Source organism: Acomys minous (genome assembly GCF_964271855.1).
Source record: "Acomys minous genome assembly, chromosome: 1".
NCBI lineage: Eukaryota > Metazoa > Chordata > Mammalia > Rodentia > Muridae > Acomys > Acomys minous.
In genome coordinates, this window is record NC_140483.1 from 81,038,606 (window position 1) to 81,063,352 (window position 24,747).

Below are 24,747 nucleotides of genomic sequence, written 5' to 3' on the forward strand. Positions count from 1 at the left end.
AACCACGTTAACAGGCCTGCAGTTTTGTAGCTTATGGAACACACGAGACAAGGTCAGAGAGAAGACACAATACAGCAGGTTACTGTGTTGAGAGGATGAGTTCTTATGGGTGGGTAGGGACTTTAAAGTTCAGCTAAGGTGTCTTTGGCTTTTAAAATGGTTTTTTCTACTATGCTTTTTGATTATTATATGTAATATAGCTATTTTGTATTACTATAAAATGTGAATTAATATATTTATATCATGACAAAAGAGGCTAAATGTAGTTATGCATTTAGAGAATGCTAAGTAGCACAATGAAGGACGCTCCCTCTTCTATCAAAACACAGCACTTTCTGTCTTGAGGGTGCTGAGACAGAAGCTACACTATGACAAAAATAATAACATCTAACTGCCACTCCTGTTTTTGTATCCACATGTGTCTTCTACTTCTAAGCACATTTCCACTGGTCCTTTGTCAAAGTCTTTAAGATACGATTTATCTGTGACTTGGAGTTAGGGGACATTGTCACAAGCCTGGCCCATTTATCATCTTCAGCCCAAGCTATGGCTAACCCTAGCCTACGAAATGGGCTCTGACTTGGAAGGTCTTCAGAAGCTCACAGCTAAGGCCACGGCATTGTTACCTGAGCCATCAGGCCTTCTTGTACTTGTCTGGCACTGTGGCCATCCTCAACTCTGCCAAGTGTGTGTGCATATTCTATCCTTACCCATAGTGACTGCAGGCCATACAACAGTGAACTACATGCCTGATGATTAGAGATGGAAGAATGAAGAGCACTGAGCAAAGTGGGGCTGAGAAAGTCGTGAGAATGGAGGCCATTACATCCGGTCAGGGTGCTCCCCTGTGAACCCCACCACACTGTCTACCTAACCCTTCAAAGTCCCATCCTACCAAGACACACACACTTTTCCAATCTATCTTTACATTTTTTTTTTTACTATATTATCTATTCAAAACATTCCCTAGGAAACATTTCATCTCTTTACATTTGACAATCAAAATAAAAAAGTACAGGACTTGCCTCCCCACAGAGCCCTTGGCTGTGAGTCAGAACTATATGTGACTATCTCCACTGCTCCTCTGACTTGTTACTACCCCTTTCCATCCACTTTTAGATTCAACAGTTAGGTATTCCTCAGGCTTACCCTGAGATGGAGCTCCATATAAGATTTTTTTGAGACCTAGAAAAATGAAAGATAGAAAGATTAAGTAAAAAAAACAAAACAAAACAAAACAAAAAAAACTAACTGTGAGAAAGATCAATTAAATTAACATCCTTACAAAGTTCTAGAATAAGAGCTTCCCTAAGTTTAAGTAAGGCCTTTATACCTCCCTGCCCTCATCCATCACTGGCTGCAGGTTGCCCTGAAAGGATGTGATACACACGGGTGAGGTGTCTTTCTCCAATGACAGGGATCCCTGAAGAGACAGGCAGGCAAAGAGCAGAGCAGCAAGCCCTCGGATGTCTGAACAGTGTGCAGAAGGCCCTTCTTGGGAGGCCCCTAATCTCCAGCATGTTGAGAAACTCTTAAAAGCCTACCTGTGCCCTCAAGTTGAACTTGGTAAAGTCATTTCTTTCCTGGAAGAAAAACACCATTTCCAGAAGAAATGGCAAGTTTATAAGGCCAGACCCAAGTTGACTAGGACCATCCATGCCACTGGATATTACAGCAAACACCAATGGAACCAGCTAATCAAATCTCTGTCCTTAACCCATCCTACCGCAGCCTACAACTAATGTTCCAACTGTCTGTTTCATTCTGCTTTCTTTAATGATTTTCCTGTCAATTTCCATAGCTTTCACAATTTTTGAAGTGCATTGTGGGAAAGACAACTTGGCCAAAGGAATCAAAGGGAGATCCCTCTTGCTCTCCCTGTCACAAAGCTCCATTTTTTATTTTATTTTTCCCAACTGAGCTGAACACTCACGACTCTGACGATGCTTTGCTTCCCACCCTGGCAATCTTAAGCTCTACACGTTTTCTAACTCCTTCCTCCGGACAAAACATGACTGCTCTGCAACCCATGTTCCTTGAATCCACATTCCATAGCTTAACACTGCCCGGTTCATTTGTCTTCTAGGCAGTGATTATTCTTTTTTTTTTAAGACAGGGTTTCTTTGTATAGCCTTGGCTGTCCTGGACTCCCTTCTCCCTTTGTAGACCAGGCTGGCCTCGAACTCACAGCGATCTTCCACCTGCCTCTGCCTCCCAAGTGCTGGGATTCTTAAACAAGGGCTTATCCAAGATAATAACTTAGCCATAAACTTCTCACATAATGACAGGATACAGGATTGGGTGAGAGGAAAAAACTGGGGATACAGAGGACATTGTGACACTCTGTGGTTCCTTCACTATCTTCTCTTTCCAACATGTACTCTTTAAAGTACATGGCAAGATGTAGGAATACAATGCATCTGAAGCAATTAGGCAACATTTATCCTTCATCTATCAACATTTTCAAAATCAAGAATATGCTTAATTAATCCTAAGCTATGTGGTGGCATAGAGGGTTTCCAGCTTAGTTTCAGGACATCTCAGTGAGTGAATAACTTACTATTGAACTCAAGGTCTAGGGTTTCACTAGATGTTGCTTCTCTGTTGTCGCCAACTCACCCTGAACTCATGCCCCTCTCTCAGCTGATCCAGACAGTGAGTGCCGTGGATCAAGATGACCCTCACAATGGTCAGCATTTCTACTACAGTTTGGCTCCTGAGGCTGCAAACAACCCCAACTTCACTGTCAGGGACAACCAAGGTAATCAGGTGGCTATGGGCTATGTGTGTTTTCCTACTGCTTAGGCTGGACTTTGTGAGTTACCGCACCATATGAACAGTATCAAGTCTCCAGACAGTTTTAATAGCAGGGAAGACATTAATGCTAATTTTACTCCCCAAAGTTTTGTAACACAGCATCAAAGACAAAGAGTGCCCTCTGCTGTCTCTAAAGCTTTCACTCCTCGGTCAGTTGACAAACATTTACTGATGTTTGGTGTGTGAAAGACACTATTCAAGGCACAGTGGTAAATGTTCTTCTTTTAGTCAAACACAGAGCAACCGCGTTTACATGTTCTGTAAAGACAGAAACAGCCTAAGATAAAAAGTACCCTAGCAAAAGCAAAGGAACCTGAAGGAACATTTCATTTATTTTTAGTAGTTAAAGCCGTGTTTTTAAAACATTATTATTACACACACACACACACACACACACACACACACACACACACACACTAGATTAGCTATAGCAAGAAGAACCATGACACAATCAGGAATATATAAATGTTACATTCTTAGTGTTTTGGCCATTTGTATTTGACAGCCTGGAAGAAAACATCTTTCTTATCTTAGTGCACCTAAAATTCTGAATGTAAATCAATCAACATTTCTAATCAAAGATTTAAAAACAAAAAACAAAAACAAACAAACAAAAAAGGTGGCAGAGTAAAAAGCCTTCACAATGAAAAAGGCAAGGCTAAGTCAAAGGGTAATAACAAATATAACAAAATAATAATAATAAATAAAAATAAGGGTAGAAAGGTGCAAACATAAGAACACAATAGTACTCATAAAATTCAAACTTTTTTCTATGGAGACAACATCTGGCAAAAATAATCTTCGCGGGCCTCAAATGCACACTCCTTCTGCCGAAGCCTCCCGAGTGCAGAGACTATAGTTATCTGCAATCACGCCTGCTTCAAACAGCTTTATAATGTAGAAAAACCTACTCGGACGGTGTTTCCACTGCAAAAAAGTGCTTGTTCTGTACTACATCTCAGCTGGAAGTTGACATCTAGGACCTTTCCAGCAAGCATTCATTGGCAGAGTGTTTCACAGACTTCCATATTCTTGGGGCTCAAATAAGGAAAAAAGGAGCCTTTCATTCTCCAGCCTGATAAACTTCAAAGAAAGGTCAGAACAATTGAAACCGACCATTTAGCTGTCAGATTAATTCCCTTGTTAATTCTGAAGCCAACTGACTTGGGAGCCTTCACTTCTCAGGGCTGCGACAGTCACCTTAAGGGTGGCTTCCTAACAAAGCGCAGCAAAATGTCAGCCCCAGGCATTTCTCAAATATCATTTTCAAGATTTAAAATATTGCTACAACCTCATAAAATAAGCATTCTTCAGCCTTTTAATTGTAATAAAATGTCTATGGAAATAATGTTTACAATTAAATATCCTGAGATTGTTGTGTGTTTATGTGTGTATGTACTATGTATGGGTATGTATGAGTCCACATGGGGAGTGTGTGTGTGTGTGTGTGTGTGTGTGTGTGTGTGTGTGTGTGTGTCAGAGGTTGGCATTTGGTATTTCCCTTTTGTCTATTATTTTTAATGATGTGTGTGCACATATGAGTACAGTGCCTGGGCGGGGGGCGGGGGGCGGGGTGGAGGGCAAGGGCATGGGATGCCCTGAAGCTGAGTGGACGCTGAGTGGCTTTCTCCAAGAGCTCATAGCCCTAGGGTGAGAAGAGTTGGGCATTACGGCTTTTCTTCAAATTTTTATCTAGGTGTCACTCTTTTCATTCATACTTGCAGAACACACAGGCAAAATAACATGCAGTAAAAAAGATGCAAAATTTTTAAAGGTGACTTTGGGCACCTGTTTATGAAAGCAGTGTCACATAAAAATTGGCAAATAGACAAGACTCTAACAAAATGAGGTGACTCATCTCTTGAAAGGTTTCCCAAAACAGAAGCCAGTGCACCTTCAGCAGAAAGTATGAATTCTTGGTCTCCAGATGTCAATTTATCACACAGGTATTTTTTCCTATGATTTACTAAAAATAGACCCACTTCCAATACGGTGTGCCCATCATCCTGTGTCCCCACCTTTTGGATACAGTAAAGCCATTTTAGTCCAGGTTGGGAGAGGACTGTGGATCAAACTCTGACCTTGCACATGCTAGCATGCTACCACTGAGCAATATCCCCACTCCATCCCTTCCTCTTCTGTATCTTTTTGTTTGACTTTTAGATACCAGACCTCACTATGTAAACCCCTGGATTAGAACTTAAAACGCAGACTTTTGGTAGCCTCTGTCTCCCACGTGATGGGATTACAAGGGCATACATACCACAAACCATCCTGTCCAGCTTTTTTTTTTTTTTTTTTTTGCCTCAAAACCTGAAATGGATTCTAAGTACAGAATAGTTTAAAGGTTCAAAATCATTTTATCATCTTTGCTGTATGTTGTTTTTATAATGTATGTTTTTATATGTTTTAAAGTATGATTCTTATAGTCCCATTAACAGATGCAAATGACATGAGATCAGAGAGTAAGAAAGCATTAGGAATGAGAAAAGGAGCTCCTGTCCCCTCTGAGAGAGAGCCAACAAACCTGGGCACAGGGGATCCTGTGGAGACTGATGCACCAAACAAGGACCATGCAACAAGAGGACCTAGGCTCCCTGCTCAGATGTAGCCAATAGGCAATTCAGTCTCCACATGGTCCCCTAGTAATGGGAGCAGGGGTTGTCCCTACCGTGGACCCTGTTGCCTGCTCTCTGATCACTTTATCCTGCCAGGGTGCCTTACCAGGACACAGAGGAAGAGGTTGCAAGCAGTCCTGATGCGACTTGATATGCGAGGGTCAGTTGTTAGGAAAGAAGGGTTCCCCATCTCTGAGGACTAGAGCATGGGAATTGGGGGAGGGGTGGAAGAGGAGGGTTGTGAGTGGAAGGAGATGAGAGACTGGGCTGTGATAGACATGTAAAGTGAATAAAATTTTAAAAATAAATTTACATTTTTAAAAAGAGTAGGAAAAGGGATGGGGCTATAGCTCAGTGGTAGAGTACATCTTTTATATAAAAGACCTTAAGCTTCAGACCCAACACTACATAACAGACTGGTACTAGAAATTGTTGCTATAACTTCTTGTTCTGGCACATGCACGTGCACACATACATGAACACAGACACAGACACACACACACACACACACACACAGAGAGAGAGAGAGAGAGAGAGAGAGAGAGAGAGAGAGAGACAGATAGACAGACAGACAGACACAGAGAGAGAGAGAGAGAGAGAGAGAGAGAGAGAGAGAGAGAGAGAGAGACAGAGACAGAGACAGAGACAGAGACAGAGACAGAGAGACAGAGAGAGAGAGAGAGAGAGAGAGAGAGAGAGAGAGAGAGTTACCTTAGAAATAAGTACTCTTGCCAAAAAAAGTTACTAAAGCAATAACTATCACCTTTAACAAAAACATCTCAGGGATGCCTCTATTTTCCTTTATCGTTCTTTCTTAGGTATGTATTAGAGGTTGAAAAGAAAGAAGGGGGAATATAGAAATATATAGAGATGATAGGACAAAAAGTATATTAGTAAATCTACTCCTCAATTTAAGGCCTTAACTGTTACTCACAAGTAAGGTTGTTTTTAATCCATTGGTATACAATTTTATATATTGATGTAAAATAATTTTTTAGATACTTTGGTATAGAATTCAAATTTAAGATTATTCTTCATACACTATGAAATATATATATATTTCTACTCTAATATGAGGTATTGTACCCATACAATTCAATTATAACACAAGGTTTACTTCCAATATGTTGAAAGTGTTATTGCAGGCTGTTAAAGATAGTAATGCAAGTTATTTGTTAGTTGAACAAGTCATGCTCATATCAATTATTAGTTTATTTTATCACAATAATATACACCCTAGATTTTTCAGATAGATATGATTCTATAGATAGATAAGGTAAAATAGATAAAGTCTTCAAAAACCCCAGAGACCTCCAGAATATGGCATTTGAACATTTTTTCAATTTTTAAATAATTTATTCAGATTATATCCGGATTGTTATCCTCTCACTTGTATTCCCCCGCCCTAGACCTGCGACAGAAGGAGACCTCCTCCCCACATTATGATCACAGCCTATCAGGTCTTATCCAGATAGCCTGCTTTCCCTTCCTCTGAGTGCCACCAGGGCTCCTGGATGCTCTGGGTCCTTCTATCTTCCCATTATTCTATACCCCTCTCACATGGAGTCCCAGATGATTTCATTATCTTAAAGATTCTCTGACAATGAGACAGGTTGACTCCTGGCAACACCCACCCTACCTCAAAGAAAATGATGAGCATCAAAGAACCTCCTTATGGAGATGGCTTCAAATGTAGCAAACTAGCCACTGAGCAAAACATTCTCATTTCAGCCACAGACAGAATTATACCTAAAAATGGGCAAACTTGCATGCAGAGTTGACAGCCAAACTCTACCAAGACAGGGCAAGTAAGTTCTCAATAGCTCCTGCCACACAAACATGTCTGTCAGAAATATTGGGCCAGAAGGCTGAAGATGATGCTCCACAGTTATACAGAGTTTTGCATGATTGTTCAGACAGCAAACTGTCTCTGACATTTTTTTTTTCATTTTGTAAGCTGCTAACCTGCACTTCCTGTTTACTCAGTTAATTAATTTTTACTCCTTCTCAAGTCTCTGATGGGGTTGAAGGCCAGATAGTTTAGTTTCACAATTAAGCTTAGTTGTTTAGAGGTTAAGATGTGTTTAGGTCCAGATAGATGTTTTTAATTCGATAGATATTGGTTTACATTCAGAATTTTAGTCACCAATATAGGAAAGATGTTTTCTTTAAGGTTGCAAATACAAATAGGCAAAACACTATGGATGTAACATTTATATAATTTTTTTTTTGTTTCATGGTTCTTCTTGCTGTATATGGTTTATTGTATAATATAAATGTTTATGTAAAAAGTAATTAAATATGTAATAAAATGAAATAAAATAAAAATAAAACATATCAAATGGCTAACATAGGCCAGTCCCAGCAGGGCCAGACTCAGGCATGTAACATAAAGTTCTGGGTAGGGTTTTTATTGTGTTTTGTTGTTTTTATTGTTGTTTCTGCTGTTGCTGCTGCTGCTGCTGCTGCTGCTGCTGCTGCTGCTGCTGCTGCTTGAGCTGTATGTCAGCCTTTCTTAAAATTCTCATGATCTAGGTTAAATTAAAAATAAATACATGTTTCATTTAGAAAAATTTTGATTTTTGAAAAAACAAAATTACAAAGGATAATTAACAGTAGATAGCTATTAAGTCTAGTGGGGGAGACAGAGGATGGGTTGTATGTTAAGTGGGTAAATAAATTAATAAATCAGCCTAATAACTGACTGCTGTCATTTTTCACTAACATGAAAATGAACCTGTGTCAAAACAGGAAAAATTTATAATTACTTGAACAAGCTTGACCACTGTCTTAGGGCTTTTTTTGGTTTTTTTGTTTTGTTTGGTTTTTGGATTTTGGTTTTTCGAGACAGTTTCTCTGTGTAGCCTTGGCTGTCCTGGACTCTCTTTGTAAACCAGGCTGGCCTCGAACTCACAGTGATCCACCTACCTCTGCCTCCTGAGTGCTGGGATTAAAGGCATGTGCCACCACACCGAGCCTGTCCTAGGGTTTCTACTGCTGTGATAAAACACCATAATCAAAACCACTTGGTGAAAAAGACTTTGTTTCATCTACAACTCTCAGGTCACTCCATCACTGAGGGAAATCAGAGCAGGAACTCAATCTAGGGCCCTAGAGACAAGAACACAGAGGACTACTACTCACTGGCTTGACCTTTATGGCTGGCTTAGCCTGCTTTCCTATGGCACCCAGAATCACCAGCCCAGAGGTGTCACTGCCTACAGTGAGCTCTGCCCTTCTACTGAAATGATCAATCAAGAAAATGCACCACAGGCCAATCTGCTGCGAGCATTTTCTCAGTTAAAGTTTTCTCTGCCAAAATGAGCCTAGCTTGTGTAAAGCAGACACAAAACCAGCTAAGACACCACTAATGCTATGAAACTAAGTAAGCAGTTGTATGACACCACGAAAGGAGTACATGCTTTAGGGTCTGAGAAACCAGAGTTCAAATGGCAGCTTCACGACACCCTTAGTTTCTATGAAGAGACTGTAATTAAACTGGACTTTATTTAACTCTCTCGCATGTAAAGGGGTCAAATCACTCAGTATCACAACAGATTGCAGTGAAGATTAAATGAGAAACAGCATGTACAAAATACAAAACCCGGTACTTGAGTACAAACGAAGCCAATCCCCTCCACAGTACCAGGGAGGCCAGGAAGCGGAAATGAAGGATAATGCATTCGAGAGGCTTGAGTGGCACCTCAAAGTCATCCAGCGTTCTCAGCTGTGCTCCAGAGTGGCCCCTCAAAGTCATCCAGCGCTCTCAGCTGTGCTCCAGAGTGGCCCCTCAAAGTCATCCAGCGCTCTCAGCTGTGCTCCAGGCAGCATGGTTACTGCCTTGTTTCAAGGCAAGAGAACAAGGAAAGGCAGACACCAACTCATTTTGTATCAATTAAGGAAAATTATTTTACTTTGCTCAACTTTAAAAAAGTAGGAAAGCGGCCGGGCGTGGTGGCACACGCCTTTAATCCCAGCACTCGGGAGGCAAAGGCAGGCGGATTGCTGTGAGTTTGAGGCCAGCCTGGTCTACAAAGCGAGTCCAGGACAGCCAAGGCTACACAGAGAAACCCTGTCTTGAAAAACCAAAAAATAAAAAAATAAAAAAATTTTTAAAAAGGAGGAAAGTAAGATCCTTTATAATATTCAAGAAGGGAAGGAGAACCAGAAATATTTATGATCACTGGCCATGTTTGCTTTAAGCTTTTAGAAATTGTGTAAAATCTAGTCCATGTGAAACACACCCAGAAAATACTGTTAGTGGTATTAACTTTTTGTCGGTTTTGGCCATATTTTGGTTGGTTGGTTCTTTAATAGGACCTCACTATGCAGCCCTGGCTAGTCTGGAACTTTCTGCAGCTCTCCTGGCCTCAGCCATGTGCGATCATATCCGGATTGGTTAGGGCTTTATGAGTTACTTCCTATGTCTCTGGCCACCTCTCTATAATTGTTCTAACTGTTCCTCTGCTGACATGACCACAACGTTGCGAAAATTTATCTGCTTTGTAACTCAAAGCCATTCCAGGTAGCTTAAACATAAACCTAACAATTCTTAAATCGGAAATTATATAGTATTTCCCAAATACCAGCATCATTCCACCAGCCCATACAGAGAGCTTTGAGAAACACATCTAACCACTTAGCTAAAGAAGGATTGTGTTGTGGTACAGAGAAGTATTTAGTCGGGTATAATATGAAGTTCAAATAGAAACAGGAGGATGATCTTCTAATGTTCTAATTACAAAGGACTGTCTAAGATGGTGGGGAGGAGGCAGGGAGATGGCTTAGTCAGTAGATGCTGACTGCACAGCACCAGGAACTGAGTTCAAGCCCAAGCACACTTGTAAAAGCCAGGGGTGGAGGTGCCTGTCTCCAAGCGGAACTCTGAGCAGAAGGAAACAGGTGGATTTCCAAAGCTCATTGGCTAGTCTATCCAAATTGGAGAGGTCCCAGTTCAGTGAAAGACTCTGTCTCACAAAAATAAAGTGGGGAACAAGGAAAAGCACCCCTGCATCAACCTCTGACCTCCCCACACATGTGAACATACATGAACACACAAACAAACTTAAAATAGCCCACACAAAAGATGATGGGTTGCCTACATGCCCTGAGCTGATCATTACACAATAAATAAATAAATAAATAAATAAACAAACAAACAGAAACATCGAACTATATGTCAAAAAGGAAAATAATTATCTCTTAGTTCTTAGTTTTTAAATGGAAAATATATCAAATTCTCATTTTTCAAATGTGAAGAAAAATAGCAACATTTCCATGGCTCAAAGAGGACTCAGCAGTTAAGAGCGCTTGCTGCTTTTCCAGGGCACCTAGGTTCAATCCCCAGCACTCACATGACAGCTTCCTGTAACCCTAGTTCCTGGGTATCCAACACCCTTTTCTGGCCTCTGCAGGCACCAGGCATTCAAGTGGTGTAGGAATATTCATGCAGGCAAAATATCTATATGCATAAAATAAAAATTAATAATTAAAAAAATAGAGCTCACCAAATTTGTATTAACTGCCTAAGGTCAGCCCACAGGTCAGGAGAAGTTACAAGCTGTGTCACATAACCAGGGGTTCAAATAAGTTTCTAAAGACAAGCAGGTTCTTCCAGAGTTGGTAACGCGAAGTGAAAGGCATAAAGGAAAATAGGAAAAGACATGAATTCCAGCCAGAATTATAAAATAAGCAATCTCGTACAGCCACGTGTGCTCCTCGGCTTTCCTTTCCTGGGGGCAGAGAGCAGCACAGGGCCTTGGCAAGCTGCTGAGCAGGAACAAACAGGGCCCACAAATCACCAAAGACCGTTCAATCCTGTCAAGTTTTCCCAGGGAACTTCTGTTAGATCTGAAGGCTGACAGTTTGCCTTGGGCACTTTATGTCACGAAGGGTAAGAAGACAGACTCTCACAAAAGGGCCTCTCTCCCAGGCCTCAGGGTTTTGCTTGAGAGCAAGTGGAAAATCCTGATTGTTCAAATCTAAGTGCTGAGCCAAACCGTCTTGCCACAGCGGCAGCTGCACACACCTTCCAACCTCTCTCCTTCCTCCACCTGTCCCCTGCCTCCCTGCCTCCTTCAATTCAAAAGATTAATTAAACTACTGGCAGTTCCATTTCCTCTTCTTTACTGTTTTTTTTTTTTTAATCCCCAAATGCTTTACTCCTTTAGATAACACTGCTCGGATTCTAACCAGGAGGTCCGGCTTCCGACAGCAGGAGCAGAGCGTCTTCTATCTTCCCGTCCTCATCGCAGACAGTGGGCAGCCAGTCCTCAGCAGTACCGCCACACTCACCATCCAAGTGTGCACCTGTAATGAGGACGGTGACGTCATGTCCTGCAGCCCGGAGGCCTACATGCTCCCGGTCAGTTTGAGCCGGGGTGCCCTCATCGCCATCCTGGCCTGCATCTTTGTCCTCTTAGGTGAGTTGGTGGCTACTTGAGGTGGGGGGCGGGGCGTGATCCACACACTTTTAGACATAAGCAGTTAACCCCCTATCTCAGATACTCAGAACTGGTCTTTTCCCCCGAAGCTTACTTCAAAAGGATGGTAGAGTGAAGCTTGAGAAAAGTGCAGAAGTTGAAGACAGTCCCTTTCCTTAAGGCCTCTCTGACAAGATTAAAGCACATAAGTTTATGAAGCACCCGTTGTAGATCTGAAAACCATACCGGGTGCTGAGATTAATAAGACAGGTACACCGTGGCCTTCATAGTTTACCTCAGATGATACAAGTTCATATTGACATGATAGAACCAAAATCCCATGAGAGAGGATATGCTAGTTACTTGGTCACATCATTTCAGACAAGTAGCAGCTAAATCACAGAGGTTGAGCAACAGGCTGAAATGTCAGAAGCAGAGCCAGGACTGACGTGCAGACAGGTCACCTTTCCTCCGTGGTGCTCTTCTGGCTGCTCACGCCAAGACACTACACACAGCTAAGTGTTACCAGAAAAGAGACACAAGGTGTGTATCCTGAGAAGACAGGGGCTGGGAATAGGTGCTGCTGCAACACTGCAAATCAGCGGGCCAACAAAGCCATCGCTGAAAAGTAGAACTCTGGGTGGAAACCTGAAAGAAGTGAGAATTAACCACATGGAATTCTGGGAAATAAACTGTTTATGGTATTAGAAGCCCCCTTAGGCATTGTGGTCATCTAACAAACAGAGGTGAGTAAGCAGGAGTTATTCGGGAGAAAAGAGGCTATTGGGAGAGTACTACGGGTGATTCTTCCCTCTTCTTCCAGCCCCAACTCTCTTGTGCAGAAAGGCTTCAGTGCAGTTGTTTTCTAAGCAGATGCTCAAAATCAAATCTTCTCTCGAACACCAGAAACTATCTGCACTGTGTCTCACCTCCTCTCTGCTCACTGAGCTAGCCCAGGGCACACATGTCATGCTTAGGGAGAAGCGAATGTAAGAGACAATATTATTCAATATAAATGAAACTCACAGCCGCTATGTGGATAGACTGTAATTCCAGCACTGAGGAGGCTAAATGAGACGAGACTGAGGCTGTCCCAGTCCACAGAACAGGTTCTAGACCTGCCTAGAAATCCTTGCCTACATAACCAGACCATTTCTCAAAAACAAACAAATAAATCAGTAGATAATAAGAGAAAGTGGAATTTCAGCAACTTTATACAGGGAAAATATCTAAAGCACTAGGAAGTTAAATTAAAATATACTTGCATATATCTATCTAAACACCAAAAGACTGAGATACACCAGAGACTGTGTAAAACGTCAGGCAACATTGCACTGACTTTCTACATAGACTTTTGTAATAGACTTGTCAAAAATACACTTTAAGATATAACATGACCTTTGACTGTATTTTCAGTGTTCTGTCTTACTTCATGAGAAAGGAACATAGATAACCTTCCAAAGACAGTTGTTATGGACAAGTAAAATCCACCTGCAGTCCCTGAAGTGTCCATAAGGTGGCACTAGGAGACCTTGAATGCAGAACAAGAAACACTTGCTTTTTCCCTTTTAAGTAACCTGCTCCTAGGACAAATTTCCAGGCTGGTGATCCCTACTTCTTTCCTTGGAAAATGCTGTAAGTTTATTCTGGTCCACAAAGAGCCAGAATTACAGAAATTCTGACTTAAAAAAACTGGCTAAGAATGCAGTGGAAGCGATAATTTAGTTTGGAAACTAAGACCCCTCTTTTAAATTGCCTGGAATAAGATGTCTTCAGAAACTAAGGTAAACATGAGTGTCATTAAAATCCCACTAGTTTCACACTTGCCTACTTCTAAGAGGGCACAACCCAGATTAAATACAATTCACACAACTGTAATATTTACACTACAGTTGATTTGTACGTACACACACACACACACACACACACACACACACACATAGACAAGTAGACAATTAAACATGTTCATTTCAGTAATATTTACTTTGGGTCAGAGAGAAAAGGCTTTTGTCACATACCCAGTTCCTGGAGAACCTACAGAATATGCCGAATAAGCCTTCCAGGACTAATGTTCTTCTCTCTGAAGCCAGACATTCTTCATCTGAATAGAACTATTTCCCCAAAATATGATTTTAAGGCATAAGCTAATGCTCATTATTTATAGCATATTTTATGTAAATAAAGCAGGCATCAGGCTTCCCCTTTCAGGAGATGACTAGCTCTACACACTGCCTAATTCTACACATGCACGAAAACTCTCTCCAGCAGATCTCACAGTCTTTGATGGCTTTTGCTTTTTATTAAAAATATTTTTCTCATATAATATAGTCTGATTATGGTTTCCCTTCCCTCTACTCTTCCCAGTTACTCCTCACCTCTGTCTACACTCATTCAGATCCACTTCTTTCTGTCTCACATTAGAAAATAGGTTCAGGAGATAATAATAAAATATAGTCAGCTAAAAACAAAAATAAACTGTAGTAAAGATAAAACAAACAGAAGGACAAGAAATCAAAGAAAACACACACACACACACACGCAGAGACACAGTTAGTTCCACACTGAGGAAACCCATCAAAACACAAAATGGTAGCCATAATTTAAACTTAAATGACCTGTATGTAGGGTAAAGACTGAAAGAGAATTAAAAAAAAAGAAAATAAATAAATCATTAAAAATAAAAAGTCCTGACATGATGTTATGAAACAAGAAGCCGCATAGATGGTGTTGAGTTCATTTTTTGTTAGCCATCTACTGCTGAGCATGTGGTCTACCCATTATGCTGGTTCATTTCCCCCAGTGAAATTCCCTTACAGAAAACAAAATTTTCATTTGTAAGTGGCTATCGATTGCAGATAATTTCTGTGTTAAAGATGAGGGCATGTGTCCACTTCTTCTGGTTCAGTCCCATGCTATCTGTTTCGTGAATTCATATAAACTTTGATCATACTGATTTGGAGAGATTTGTTTTCTTGGTGTTCTGCATCCCTTTTGGCTCATACACTCTTTCTGCCTATCCCTCCTGAGAGTTCTTTGAGCCCTAATGGGAGAAATTTGATGGAGAGATCCCATCTAAGGATGGATGCTCTATGGTCTCCCATTCTCTGTATACTGTCTGGTGTGGGTCTTTGTTCTGCTGCCGGATGAAGCTTCTCTGATGATGGCTGAGGAAGGCTGTGGGTCTGAGCACAGTAGAATGTCATTAGTTGCTTTATTGCTATGATCTATTGCAGAACAGTAGTATTTGGTTTTACCCTAGACCTCTGGGCTATGTAGTCTCATGTTCTTGATTACCAAAGCAGTGTCAGGTTTGGGTTTCATCTCATGGAGTGGATCTTAAATAAGATATTGATTGGTTATTTCCACAAGTTTTATGCTACCATTGCACTATGATATCTTGCAGGAAGAACGCAATTGTAGATTGATGGGTTTGTAGCTGGGTTGGTGTTTACTTTTCTCCTTTGGTAGCATGCAGAGTACCTTCATGTACCAAAGACATTAACACATAAGGGTGAACGCTCTAGGTAGGCACCAATGTCTGTGAAGAATTGTGTTGAAGCTTTGATGGAGACTGCACAGAATCTGTAGATTGCTTTGGGTCAGTGGCCGTTTTTACTATATTAATTCTACTGATCCATGAGCAGAAGGTCTTTCTATCTTTTTCAGTATCTTCCCTCAATATCGTAATATTTTTATCATACAAGTCTTTCACTTGTTTGGCTAGAGTTTGTGGTTCTCCTCTTCCCTGAGGGGGGGGGGGGAGGCTGATGTCTACCAGCCCACTGAGACAAGAGGAGCAGAAGAGGAGGCATAGGGCTTGGAAAACCATAAGCACAATGGAGATCACACACACTCCGGCAACCACTCCAGGAATTAGTTCAACTTTACTCAGGCAGAACAAAGGCTATATAGCCCTTGAAGAATGGGTGAGGCGCTTCCAAGCTTGGTGTGCTTAAGTGGTTGAAACCAGGCACTTTTAGGATGCTTGTTTTGCATTTGGTAGCATGCTCCTATCATATGATAACTGAATTGTCCTATAGGCACAGGGAGGGGAGAGCTCACAGGGAGCTGTGTCAAGGGCATATATCAAATGTAGCTAGGGGCATCTGTGTCTAAAGACACTCTCCAGATGAAGTCAGGCAGAGAGCCCTGCTTGGAAGAGGGAGTCCTGCACCTAACACTGAGCTCAGAATGGCTATCCAGACCTGGAGGTCTGGGACCTCAAACAGCAGGGTCCTTCTAAAAGAGTTACTCCAAGATATTTTATATTATTTGAGCTTATTGTGAAGGTTTTTGTTTCTTTGATTTCTTTCTCAGTCTACTTGTCATTTGTGTATAGAAAGATTACTAATTTTTGTGAATTAATTTTGTATCCAGCTACTTTGCTGGTGGAATTTTTAGGGTCACTTACGTATATTATCATATCATTTGCAAACAAAGACTTTGCCTTCTTCCATTCTAATTTGTATCCCCCCTGATCTCCTTCCGTTGTCTCATTGCTCAAGTTAAGACATCAAGTTCTATCTTAAATAGGTCTGGAGAAAGTAGACAACTTAGTGTAGATTTCAGTGGAATTGTTTTGAGTTTCTCTCCATTTACTTTTATGTGAGCTGTGGGATAGCTGAAAACCTCCTTTATTATGATGTATGTTTCTTGTATCCCTAATTATACCAGGTCATTTTTATCATGAAGGGGCACTTGATTTTTGTTGCAGGCTTTTTCTGCCTCTAACGAGATGATCACATATTTTTTGTCTCTCAGTTTGTTTATATGATGGGTTGCTTTATGTATTCTGAGCCATCTCTGCATCTCTAAGATAAAGTCAACTTGATCATGATGAATGATCTTTTTGATGTGTTCTTGAATTCAGTTTGCAACTATTTTATTGAGAATGTCTACATCTGTGTTCATAAAGGATTGAGCTATAATTCTGTGGTGTTCATGTGGCTTGAGAATGAGAGCAACTATGGCCTTGTAAAACAAATTAGGCAATGCTCCTTCTATGCAATAAATTCAGGAGTATTGGCTTTAGCTCTTTATTAAAAATCTGCTAGAAGTCTACATTAAAACCAACTGACCTTGAGCTTCTTTTGGTTGGGAGGCTTTTAGATACTGTTTTTTATTTCACTATGGGTTATAGGTCTATTTAAATTGTTTATTTGATCTTCACTTTAGTAAGTGATATATATCAAGAAAATTATCCATTTCTTCTATATTTTCCAATTTTTTGAAGTACAGGTTTTTGAGGTATGTTCTTGTAATTTTATAGATTTTCCCCAGGGTATATTGTTATGTCTCTCATTTCATCTCCAATATTGTTAATTTAGTTCTTTTCTGTGCCCTTTATAAACTTTGTTTCATTGATTCTATATAAGGTTTTTTCCCAGTATTTTCTTGATTTTGGCTCTGAGTTTTATTATTTCTTGCCCTCTTCTCCTTTTGGGTGTAGTTTCATCTTTTTGTTCTAGAGATTTCAAGTGTGTTGTTAAATCACTAGTATGAGATCTTTCCACTTGTTTGTTAATGTAAGCACTTATTACTATGAACTTTCCTCTTTTAACTGGCTCCAATGTGTACTATAATCTGGGTATGTTATATATTCATTTTCATTCAATTATAGTTTTTAATTTCTTCCTTGGTTACTGACATGACCCATTTTTCATTCAACCATGAGTTTTTTCACTTCATGTGTTTGTAAGATTTCTGTTATTGTTGATATCCAGTTTCGATCCATGGTGGTAAGATAGGATGCAAAATCTTATCTCAATTTTTTTCCTATCTCTTGAGATTTCTTATAGCCAATATTGAAAAGAGTTCCTTCTGCTACTGAGAAGGTATATTACTTTGTGTTTGGGTAAGTTTTTCTGTAAATATGTTAGATCACTTTGGCTTAAGGTATCAGTTACCTCCAGCATACCTCTGTTCAGTTTTTGTCTGGATGACCTGTCCAGTGACTACAGTTGGGAACTAAAGTCTCCCATTGTCAGTCCGTGAGGATCAACATGTGATTTAAGCTGTAATAGTGTTTCTTTTATGAATTGGGTACCCTTGTGTTTGGTGCATAGATGTTAAGAATTGCAATGTCTGCTTGGTGGATTCTTCTTTGACTAATATATAGTATTCTTCCCTATTTTTCTGATTATTCTTGAAGCTTATTTTGTCAGATATTAAATGTCTAGACTAGCACACATCTTAAGGTCCATTTTCTTGAATTATCTTTTTCATCCATTTACCCTGAGGTGATATCAATCGCTGATGTTAAGGTGTGTTTCTGGAAGCAGAACAAAGGATCCTATTTTCAAATCCATGGTTAATCTGGGTCTTTTTATTGAGGAATTGAGACCATTGATGTCGAGAGTTATCAATGAGCCTTGTTCGTTGATTCCTGTTATTTTGTTGTGAGGTGTGTGTGTGTGTGTGTGTGTGTGTGTGTGTGTGTGTGTGTGTGTGTCCCCTATTTATTTGCTGGTCTGGGATTACTTAATCCTTGTGTTTTCTTGGGTGTTAGTCTGTTCATGTTGAAGTTTTCTTTTTCGTACTTATGTGGGACTAGATTTGCAGATAGATAATGCTTAAATGTGGTTTTATTGTGAAATGTTTTGTTTTCTATATTTGTTGTGATTAAAAGTTTTGCTGGATATAGTGGCTGGGGCTGGCATCTGTGGTCTCTTTACTTTTTAGAGCATCTTTCCAGATTGTAGAATCTTCAAGATTTCAGAATCTCCACTGAAAAGTTGGGTGTTATCCTAATATCTCTGCCTTTATAAGTTACTTGGTCTTTCTCTCTTTCAGCTTTTAACATTATTTTTCTGTTCTATACATTTTGTGTTTTGATTATGTACTCAGAGAAATTTCATTTCTTGTTCAGTTTATTTTGTGTTCTGTATGGTTCTTGCACTTTGATAGGCATCTTCCTCTCTAGATTAGGGAAAACTTGTTGAAAATATTTTCTGTGCCTCTGTTTCATCTCTTTCCTCTATTTCTATTATTCTTAGATTTGGTCTTTTCATAGTGTACCATATTTCCTGGATGTTTTGTGTCAGATTTTTTTTTTAAGATTTAAGATTGTCTTTGACTGAGTCATCCATTTCTTCCATCTTCAGTGCCTCAGAGGTTCCTGCTTAAGTTCCTACATTTGTCATTTCCAGATTTCCCTCAGTTTGTGTTTTCTTTATAGCGTTTATTTCCACTTTCGGGTCTAAAACTATTTGCTTCCACTGTTTGTGCTTTTATAGATTTCTTTAAGGTATTTATTCATTTTCTCTTTAAGGATCATATTCATAAAGGCTACGTTAAGGTCCTTGTCATGCTTCAGCTATAGATCTCTCTTGGCCCTACTGTAGAGTAGGATTGCCGGGCACCTGTGGAGACATATTGTCCTGGATGTGACTGTGTTTTTGCAATGAGGTCTAGGCATCTAGGTTTGGGATTGTTTTAATTCTAGGTGCTGATGTGTGGTCTTTTTTATTGAGTGGGTGTTTTGTTCCTTGGTTTCTGACACCCCCTCTGTTTTCCAGGGGGGTTGTATTAGTTGTGTTGCCTCATAGGGAATTGTTCTGGGATCTTGACATGTGTGGCCACTGGGGATTCCAGGTAAAATGTGTTTCTAGGTATTAGGAATGGGCATGGGCTAGGAGGATGGGGCCTAGATGCTCCACAAGCAGGAGGAAATCAGGGTATTCCCCTAGGATTTGTTTAGTACCCTGGGCCAGGACAGTGAGTGAGCAGAGGCTGCAAGCAGTCTGCTATTGAGTAGGGGATGAGACTACAAAATCAGACTTGGAGGAGGAGACTGAAGATCTGGGAGCTTGCCTACCTGATTAGCTGGCCTACTTGCTTCCCTGGCAGGCTTGCCTGGAGCTTTCCCAGAGACTGCCTGCTTGAGTTGGACGTTGGGATAAAGCAAGAGAAAGGGGAGGAAGGGTGGAGAGAAAGGCCTGTGTGACCCATTGGAGATGGAGAAAGGGAAGAAAGGGAGGCCACAGCTGGTGAAGTGCTGCATAGTAAAGGTGAGACTAGAGGTTTGGATATGGAGAAGCGGAGGGAGAGGTTCTGAAGTCAGACTACCTGCTTCCCTGGCAGGAGTGGTCTGTGGGCTCCACCTGAGTTAGTAGCAGAGCAGAATAGGAGGCTGCAGCAGGTGGCCTTCTTCAGAGCTGGGGATGAGACTGGGGGACTGGTTCTGGAGGGGAGGCAGGAGAAGTGAAAATCCAGTTAGGCTTTGGCTTTCCTGGTTTGAGTTATTTTTGGTTTTTAAGACGGTGTCTTGCTATGTAGCCTTTACAAGCCTCAAACTCCCAAACTCCTATGTGATCCTCCAGGCTCAGACAACCACTTAACTAAAAGTATACACACACATAAAGCCCAGTCACTTTAAAACTTTTCCCATTTTCTTTCCTAGCATCTTCTAAAATCCCATCACTACCACTTTAAGGTCACATGACCTGTGTGGCTTCCTTCTTAGTATTTCCAGCAGAAATCAGCAGCCTTTCCTCTGTGCTTTATTAGCACAGATGTGGCCCAAAGACAGCCTTCATCACTGTCTGGTTTGTATTAACATTAATCTCATTTATTTTGCTACTAGATAGGACAAGTTCATGTTATAAATGCTATTTGTTTCTTCATTGTTTAGCATAGAACACTATAAAATATGCGTTTAATGTTAACTGTATCTCACAAATATGAATGTTCACTTAGCAACCAATTTTTCTGTTATTTTAAATATAAATCATGCTTCAGTCTTTCACATCAGGTCCCAAATCAACGCCTTAAAATCCTATTAGTTTTTTCTCCTGAAATCCCACAGTTCTTGTCCAAACCTTATATTTTACACATATAAAAAACATTCAAGAAGAGGTGTTCAAGAAAACATTCACTTCTCCTCCCTCCCCTCCAGATCCAATCCCCCAGTCTCATCCCCAGCTCTGTAGAAGACCACCTGCTGCAGCCTCCCATTCTTCTCTGCTCCTAACTCATGTGGAGCCCACAGACTGTTCCAGCTAGGAAGTCAGTCAGTCTTACTGCAGAAACTCTCCCTCCTCTTCCCCAAATCCAATCCTCCATCATTATTTTCTGTGTATGCATTTTGTAACTAAGTAAGTACATTCACAGAAATATTAGGTATCAGCATCATTAACTGCAATTTGTACCCATCAAAACTTTAAATCTGTTGTTGTGAGCTTTCTTGGTCAATCTGTAACCTCTTACTGCACAGATGACAATACCACCACCACCACCACCACCCCCCTTGAGGACACTGGGCTTTATTTTGCAGTGCTGTCAAACGGCCACTGTTTACCAACTGTAACAAAGCACACCAGGGAAAAATCAATAACAGTTGTATAGCTGAAACCTCAACACACTTCCTGGAAAATGTTTTCAGTTACAAAGATAAACAGTTCAATGGGATTATCTCTTTCTCTGTGTCCTTTAAACCCCAGTGAACACACCTAGTGAAAAAATGTATTTGTTGGGATAAAATGTTATCCAAACCTTCAAGGGCACATCTAACAATGTGGCACTACTTTTAACTATGTAAAATGTCACTGCTTATTCCCTCCCTCCTGTGAAAACCCTTGGCTCCAGAAATTACAAATACTCCTCTAATAAAGGTCTTTTTTTTTTTTTTGAGAAATCTGAGAGTTCTAGACCTGAAGGGCCACTGATTTATGCTTTTAAAAATATTTTATTAATTTTTTGAGAATTTCATACAGTGTATCCTAATCATACCCACCTCTCTAAAATTCTCTTGGATCCACCCACATCCCAACCCCCAACTTTGAGTCTCTTTTCAAATAATGAAAGAAAAACAACAGACCAACACTCCAATTTGTACATCCAGATAGTCCCGAGTGTCGAGTTAACCAATGGATTGAAGTTGACCTACCAGGAGCCAAACTCTTGAAAAAACTCCAGAAACTATCCGTAGCTCCATAGTTCCTCAGTTAGTTTGGAGTCTGGTAAACCCCTTCTTCCCACAATGCTCTTAGTTTTTGAAGGAGTCATAAAAACCAATTTCTTTAGCTCTCCCTCACCTTAAGTGTCTACATTCACTATGTGTCCATATATGGTTGTATTTATAGTAGAATCCTGTTAAGATGCTAATGCAAGAAAGGAGGATAATTCCACCTAGAGAGATTTTTAGGTTATAGCAAATGTATAGTAAACTCATTACTCTCTAAGCAGAAAGCATGATCTGATCTTCTACCACAGGTCACTGTGCTTTCTGTCATCTTAATGGGGTTCCATAATGGGTGTGTCTACATACAATTTCAAACAGCAAGATTCTATGAAGCTGGACCGTTTCTGATGAATCTACTTAAGAAATATAAAGCTTCGTTTACCCACAGAGCTCTAAACGTAACAACGCGGGAGTGAAGATCAGGCCGACCAGAACTGTTTAATTCCCTGGGGGTTGATATACCCAAGGCAGACCTGGCGCCACTCTGAACCCCTTTTGTCCCTTGCTTACACTATGAACCCCACCTTGTTGTCCCCTTGCTTAATAAAGTGTTTGCTGTCCTTTGTCTTCCTGGCAGTGTTGGTGCTCCTCATCCTGTCCATGAGGCGGCACCGGAAACAGCCCTACATCATCGACGACGACGAGAACATCCACGAGAACATCGTGCGCTACGACGATGAGGGAGGAGGCGAAGAGGACACAGAGGCCTTCGACATCGCGGCCATGTGGAACCCGCGGGAGGCCCAGGCAGGCGCCACCAAGACGCGGCAGGACATGCTCCCCGAGATCGAGAGCCTCTCGCGCTACGTGCCTCAGACGTGCGCGGTCAGCAGCACGGTGCACAGCTACGTGCTGGCCAAGCTCTATGAGGCGGACATGGACCTGTGGGCCCCGCCCTTCGACTCCCTGCAGACCTACATGTTTGAGGGGGAGGGCTCCGTGGCCGGCTCACTCAGCTCCCTGCAGTCAGCCACCTCGGACTCAGAGCAGAATTTCGACTTCCTCACGGACTGGGGGCCCCGCTTCCGGAAACTCGCAGAACTCTACGGGGCGTCGGAGGGGCCTGCGCCCTTGTGGTGACAGAAGCCAAGAGGCTAACTGTGCATCCAAATTCAGACGTTCTCAAAGGCTGCTTCTCGCACATGAGGTGTGGCCATCACAGGAGCAATATTGTTCTGGACAGTGAGGATGGGAGTGAGTGGACCGAGCAGAGCTCTCTCTGGATCAGCTTTACTTGGTTAGACTAAATTAAATAATAAGAAGGAAACCCAGGAAGAAGAAGGCAGAATCTCCGATTACCTTTTTAATCTTTTCTTTCTTTCTTTCTTTCTTTCTTTCTTTCTTTTCTTCTTCTTCTTCTTCTTCTTCTTCTTCTTCTTCTTCTTCTTCTTCTTTTATAATTCACCAGTGTCTTTGTCACTTTGCCACCACAAAAACCTACAGTGTTAAGTACAGAAATGGTAGGTAAAGGCAGGGAACAAGTCCTATTCTAGAATCTGTTTTTACCTTAATTTCCATTTCAGATTTTTTTCTGCATCATCAGAACTCACTGAAAAATTATTCCTCAGTGAAATTATCCTACTTCTTCCAAGATGGATGGTATTTCTTTTAACCCTTTTGAAACAAGGTTAACTTTGACTCAGCCTTGCATGAGGGATGGGTGGGAAGGGTGGGAGAAGGAAGAGACATTGATTTGTGCTCAAGTCTGACAGCTGAACCACGAATCGGCATTACAAATGATCCAGTGCCAATGAGTTAGAGTGCTCTGTTCTCCTCTCAGCTCTTTATGCCCCACAGAAGCCAGAAGGAACCAGGAAAGCTGCCTCTTTTGCACTGTAGATGTCTCTTCCATGTGCCAAATGTGGAGATTAGATACAACAAATGAAAGCCAAATAAAAAGAAGTATCTGATAAAAGCATGGGTTAGAGGGCTTTCCTAATCTGTGTAAAGTCAATCCAAGGGATGTTTACATACTGTAGATAACCTACTTGAACAAAATCAGTATTATAGAGAGACATGGATGTAAGAGAATTACATGTAAAAGTTTTGTATATTTGTTAATAATTTTGTTAATAAATATGATGTACTACATCTCGGTACCTTAGGACTTCTTTTAATAAAAGCTAAATAGAAGGAAAGGTGTACTGTAAGTTTGTTTCGTTGCTGGACATGGATCTTTATCATCCTGATTAACCCAGGATTGCTAGGATTTGTCCATAATACAGAAGCAGTGTCAGAGAAACATGAGGGTGTGTGCTCTATTTTGATAACTGAAAGAGGCTAATGATATGGGTCAAACTTAATTTTTAATGACAATTTCATTTTTCTAGATCTGGAAGTAGGCAACAGACCATTTAATATTAATGTCACAATCATGAATTTGACTTATATTTTTAGTTTTGTAGGGGGGGGGACTATGACAACAAAGAGGTAGGATATTGTGATGTTTTCTATTTTATTTTCAATTCAAATACAAAGCATATCCATTGTAAAAGAGCTCACAGTTAGCTGTGACTTTATTTTATTTATTTTCCCTATATTAGATATTTAACAAGTATTTAGTCAAAATAGTTGGAAGAGATCTCTGCCTTTGACATCATATTACTGAAGAATTACTACACAGTTATCATTAAAACTGAGGGCAATTGTGAATAAAAGCATCTTCTGAGAATCTGGATCATAGCACTGGCTGCCAGAATTTACCATGGATCAGAATCAAATGGAGATTCATTACACTATCTCACTTACAGGATTTCTGAATCAGTAGATGTGGAGCAATTTGCCACTGAAACAACTTACTAGGTAATATTGATACAGCTGGGGCAGGGAGTTTGAGAACATCTGATCTCCTCCCCCTCTTTCTCCTCCTCCTCCTCCTCCTCCTCCTCCTCCTCCTCCTCCTTCTTCTTCTTCTCTCTCTCTCTCTCTC

The 24,747-nt window shown here is 40.7% G+C and overlaps 1 protein-coding gene and 1 long non-coding RNA gene across 3 annotated transcripts in view; one reads left to right on the forward strand and one right to left on the reverse strand.

Moving 5' to 3' along the window:
• CDH20 (cadherin 20) overlaps positions 1 to 23,956 on the forward strand; it is a 248,695-nt gene extending 224,739 nt beyond the window's left edge. For both annotated transcript variants that reach the window (XM_084785373.1, XM_084785374.1), the window contains exons 10-12: positions 2,644 to 2,761; positions 11,606 to 11,857; positions 22,396 to 23,956. In XM_084785373.1, coding sequence (XP_084641499.1) covers positions 2,644 to 2,761; positions 11,606 to 11,857; positions 22,396 to 22,898 — 873 coding nt within the window. In that variant the 3' untranslated portion in view covers positions 22,899 to 23,956. The remainder of the gene's footprint in view (positions 1 to 2,643; positions 2,762 to 11,605; positions 11,858 to 22,395) is intronic.
• Positions 18,820 to 22,426, reverse strand: LOC311599550. Its single transcript, XR_014779938.1, has 3 exons — positions 22,343 to 22,426; positions 19,925 to 20,039; positions 18,820 to 19,218 (listed from the first exon to the last, which is right to left on the reverse strand). It is a non-coding gene; the product is annotated as an uncharacterized lncRNA (long non-coding RNA).
• Positions 23,957 to 24,747: the final 791 nt, after the last annotated feature.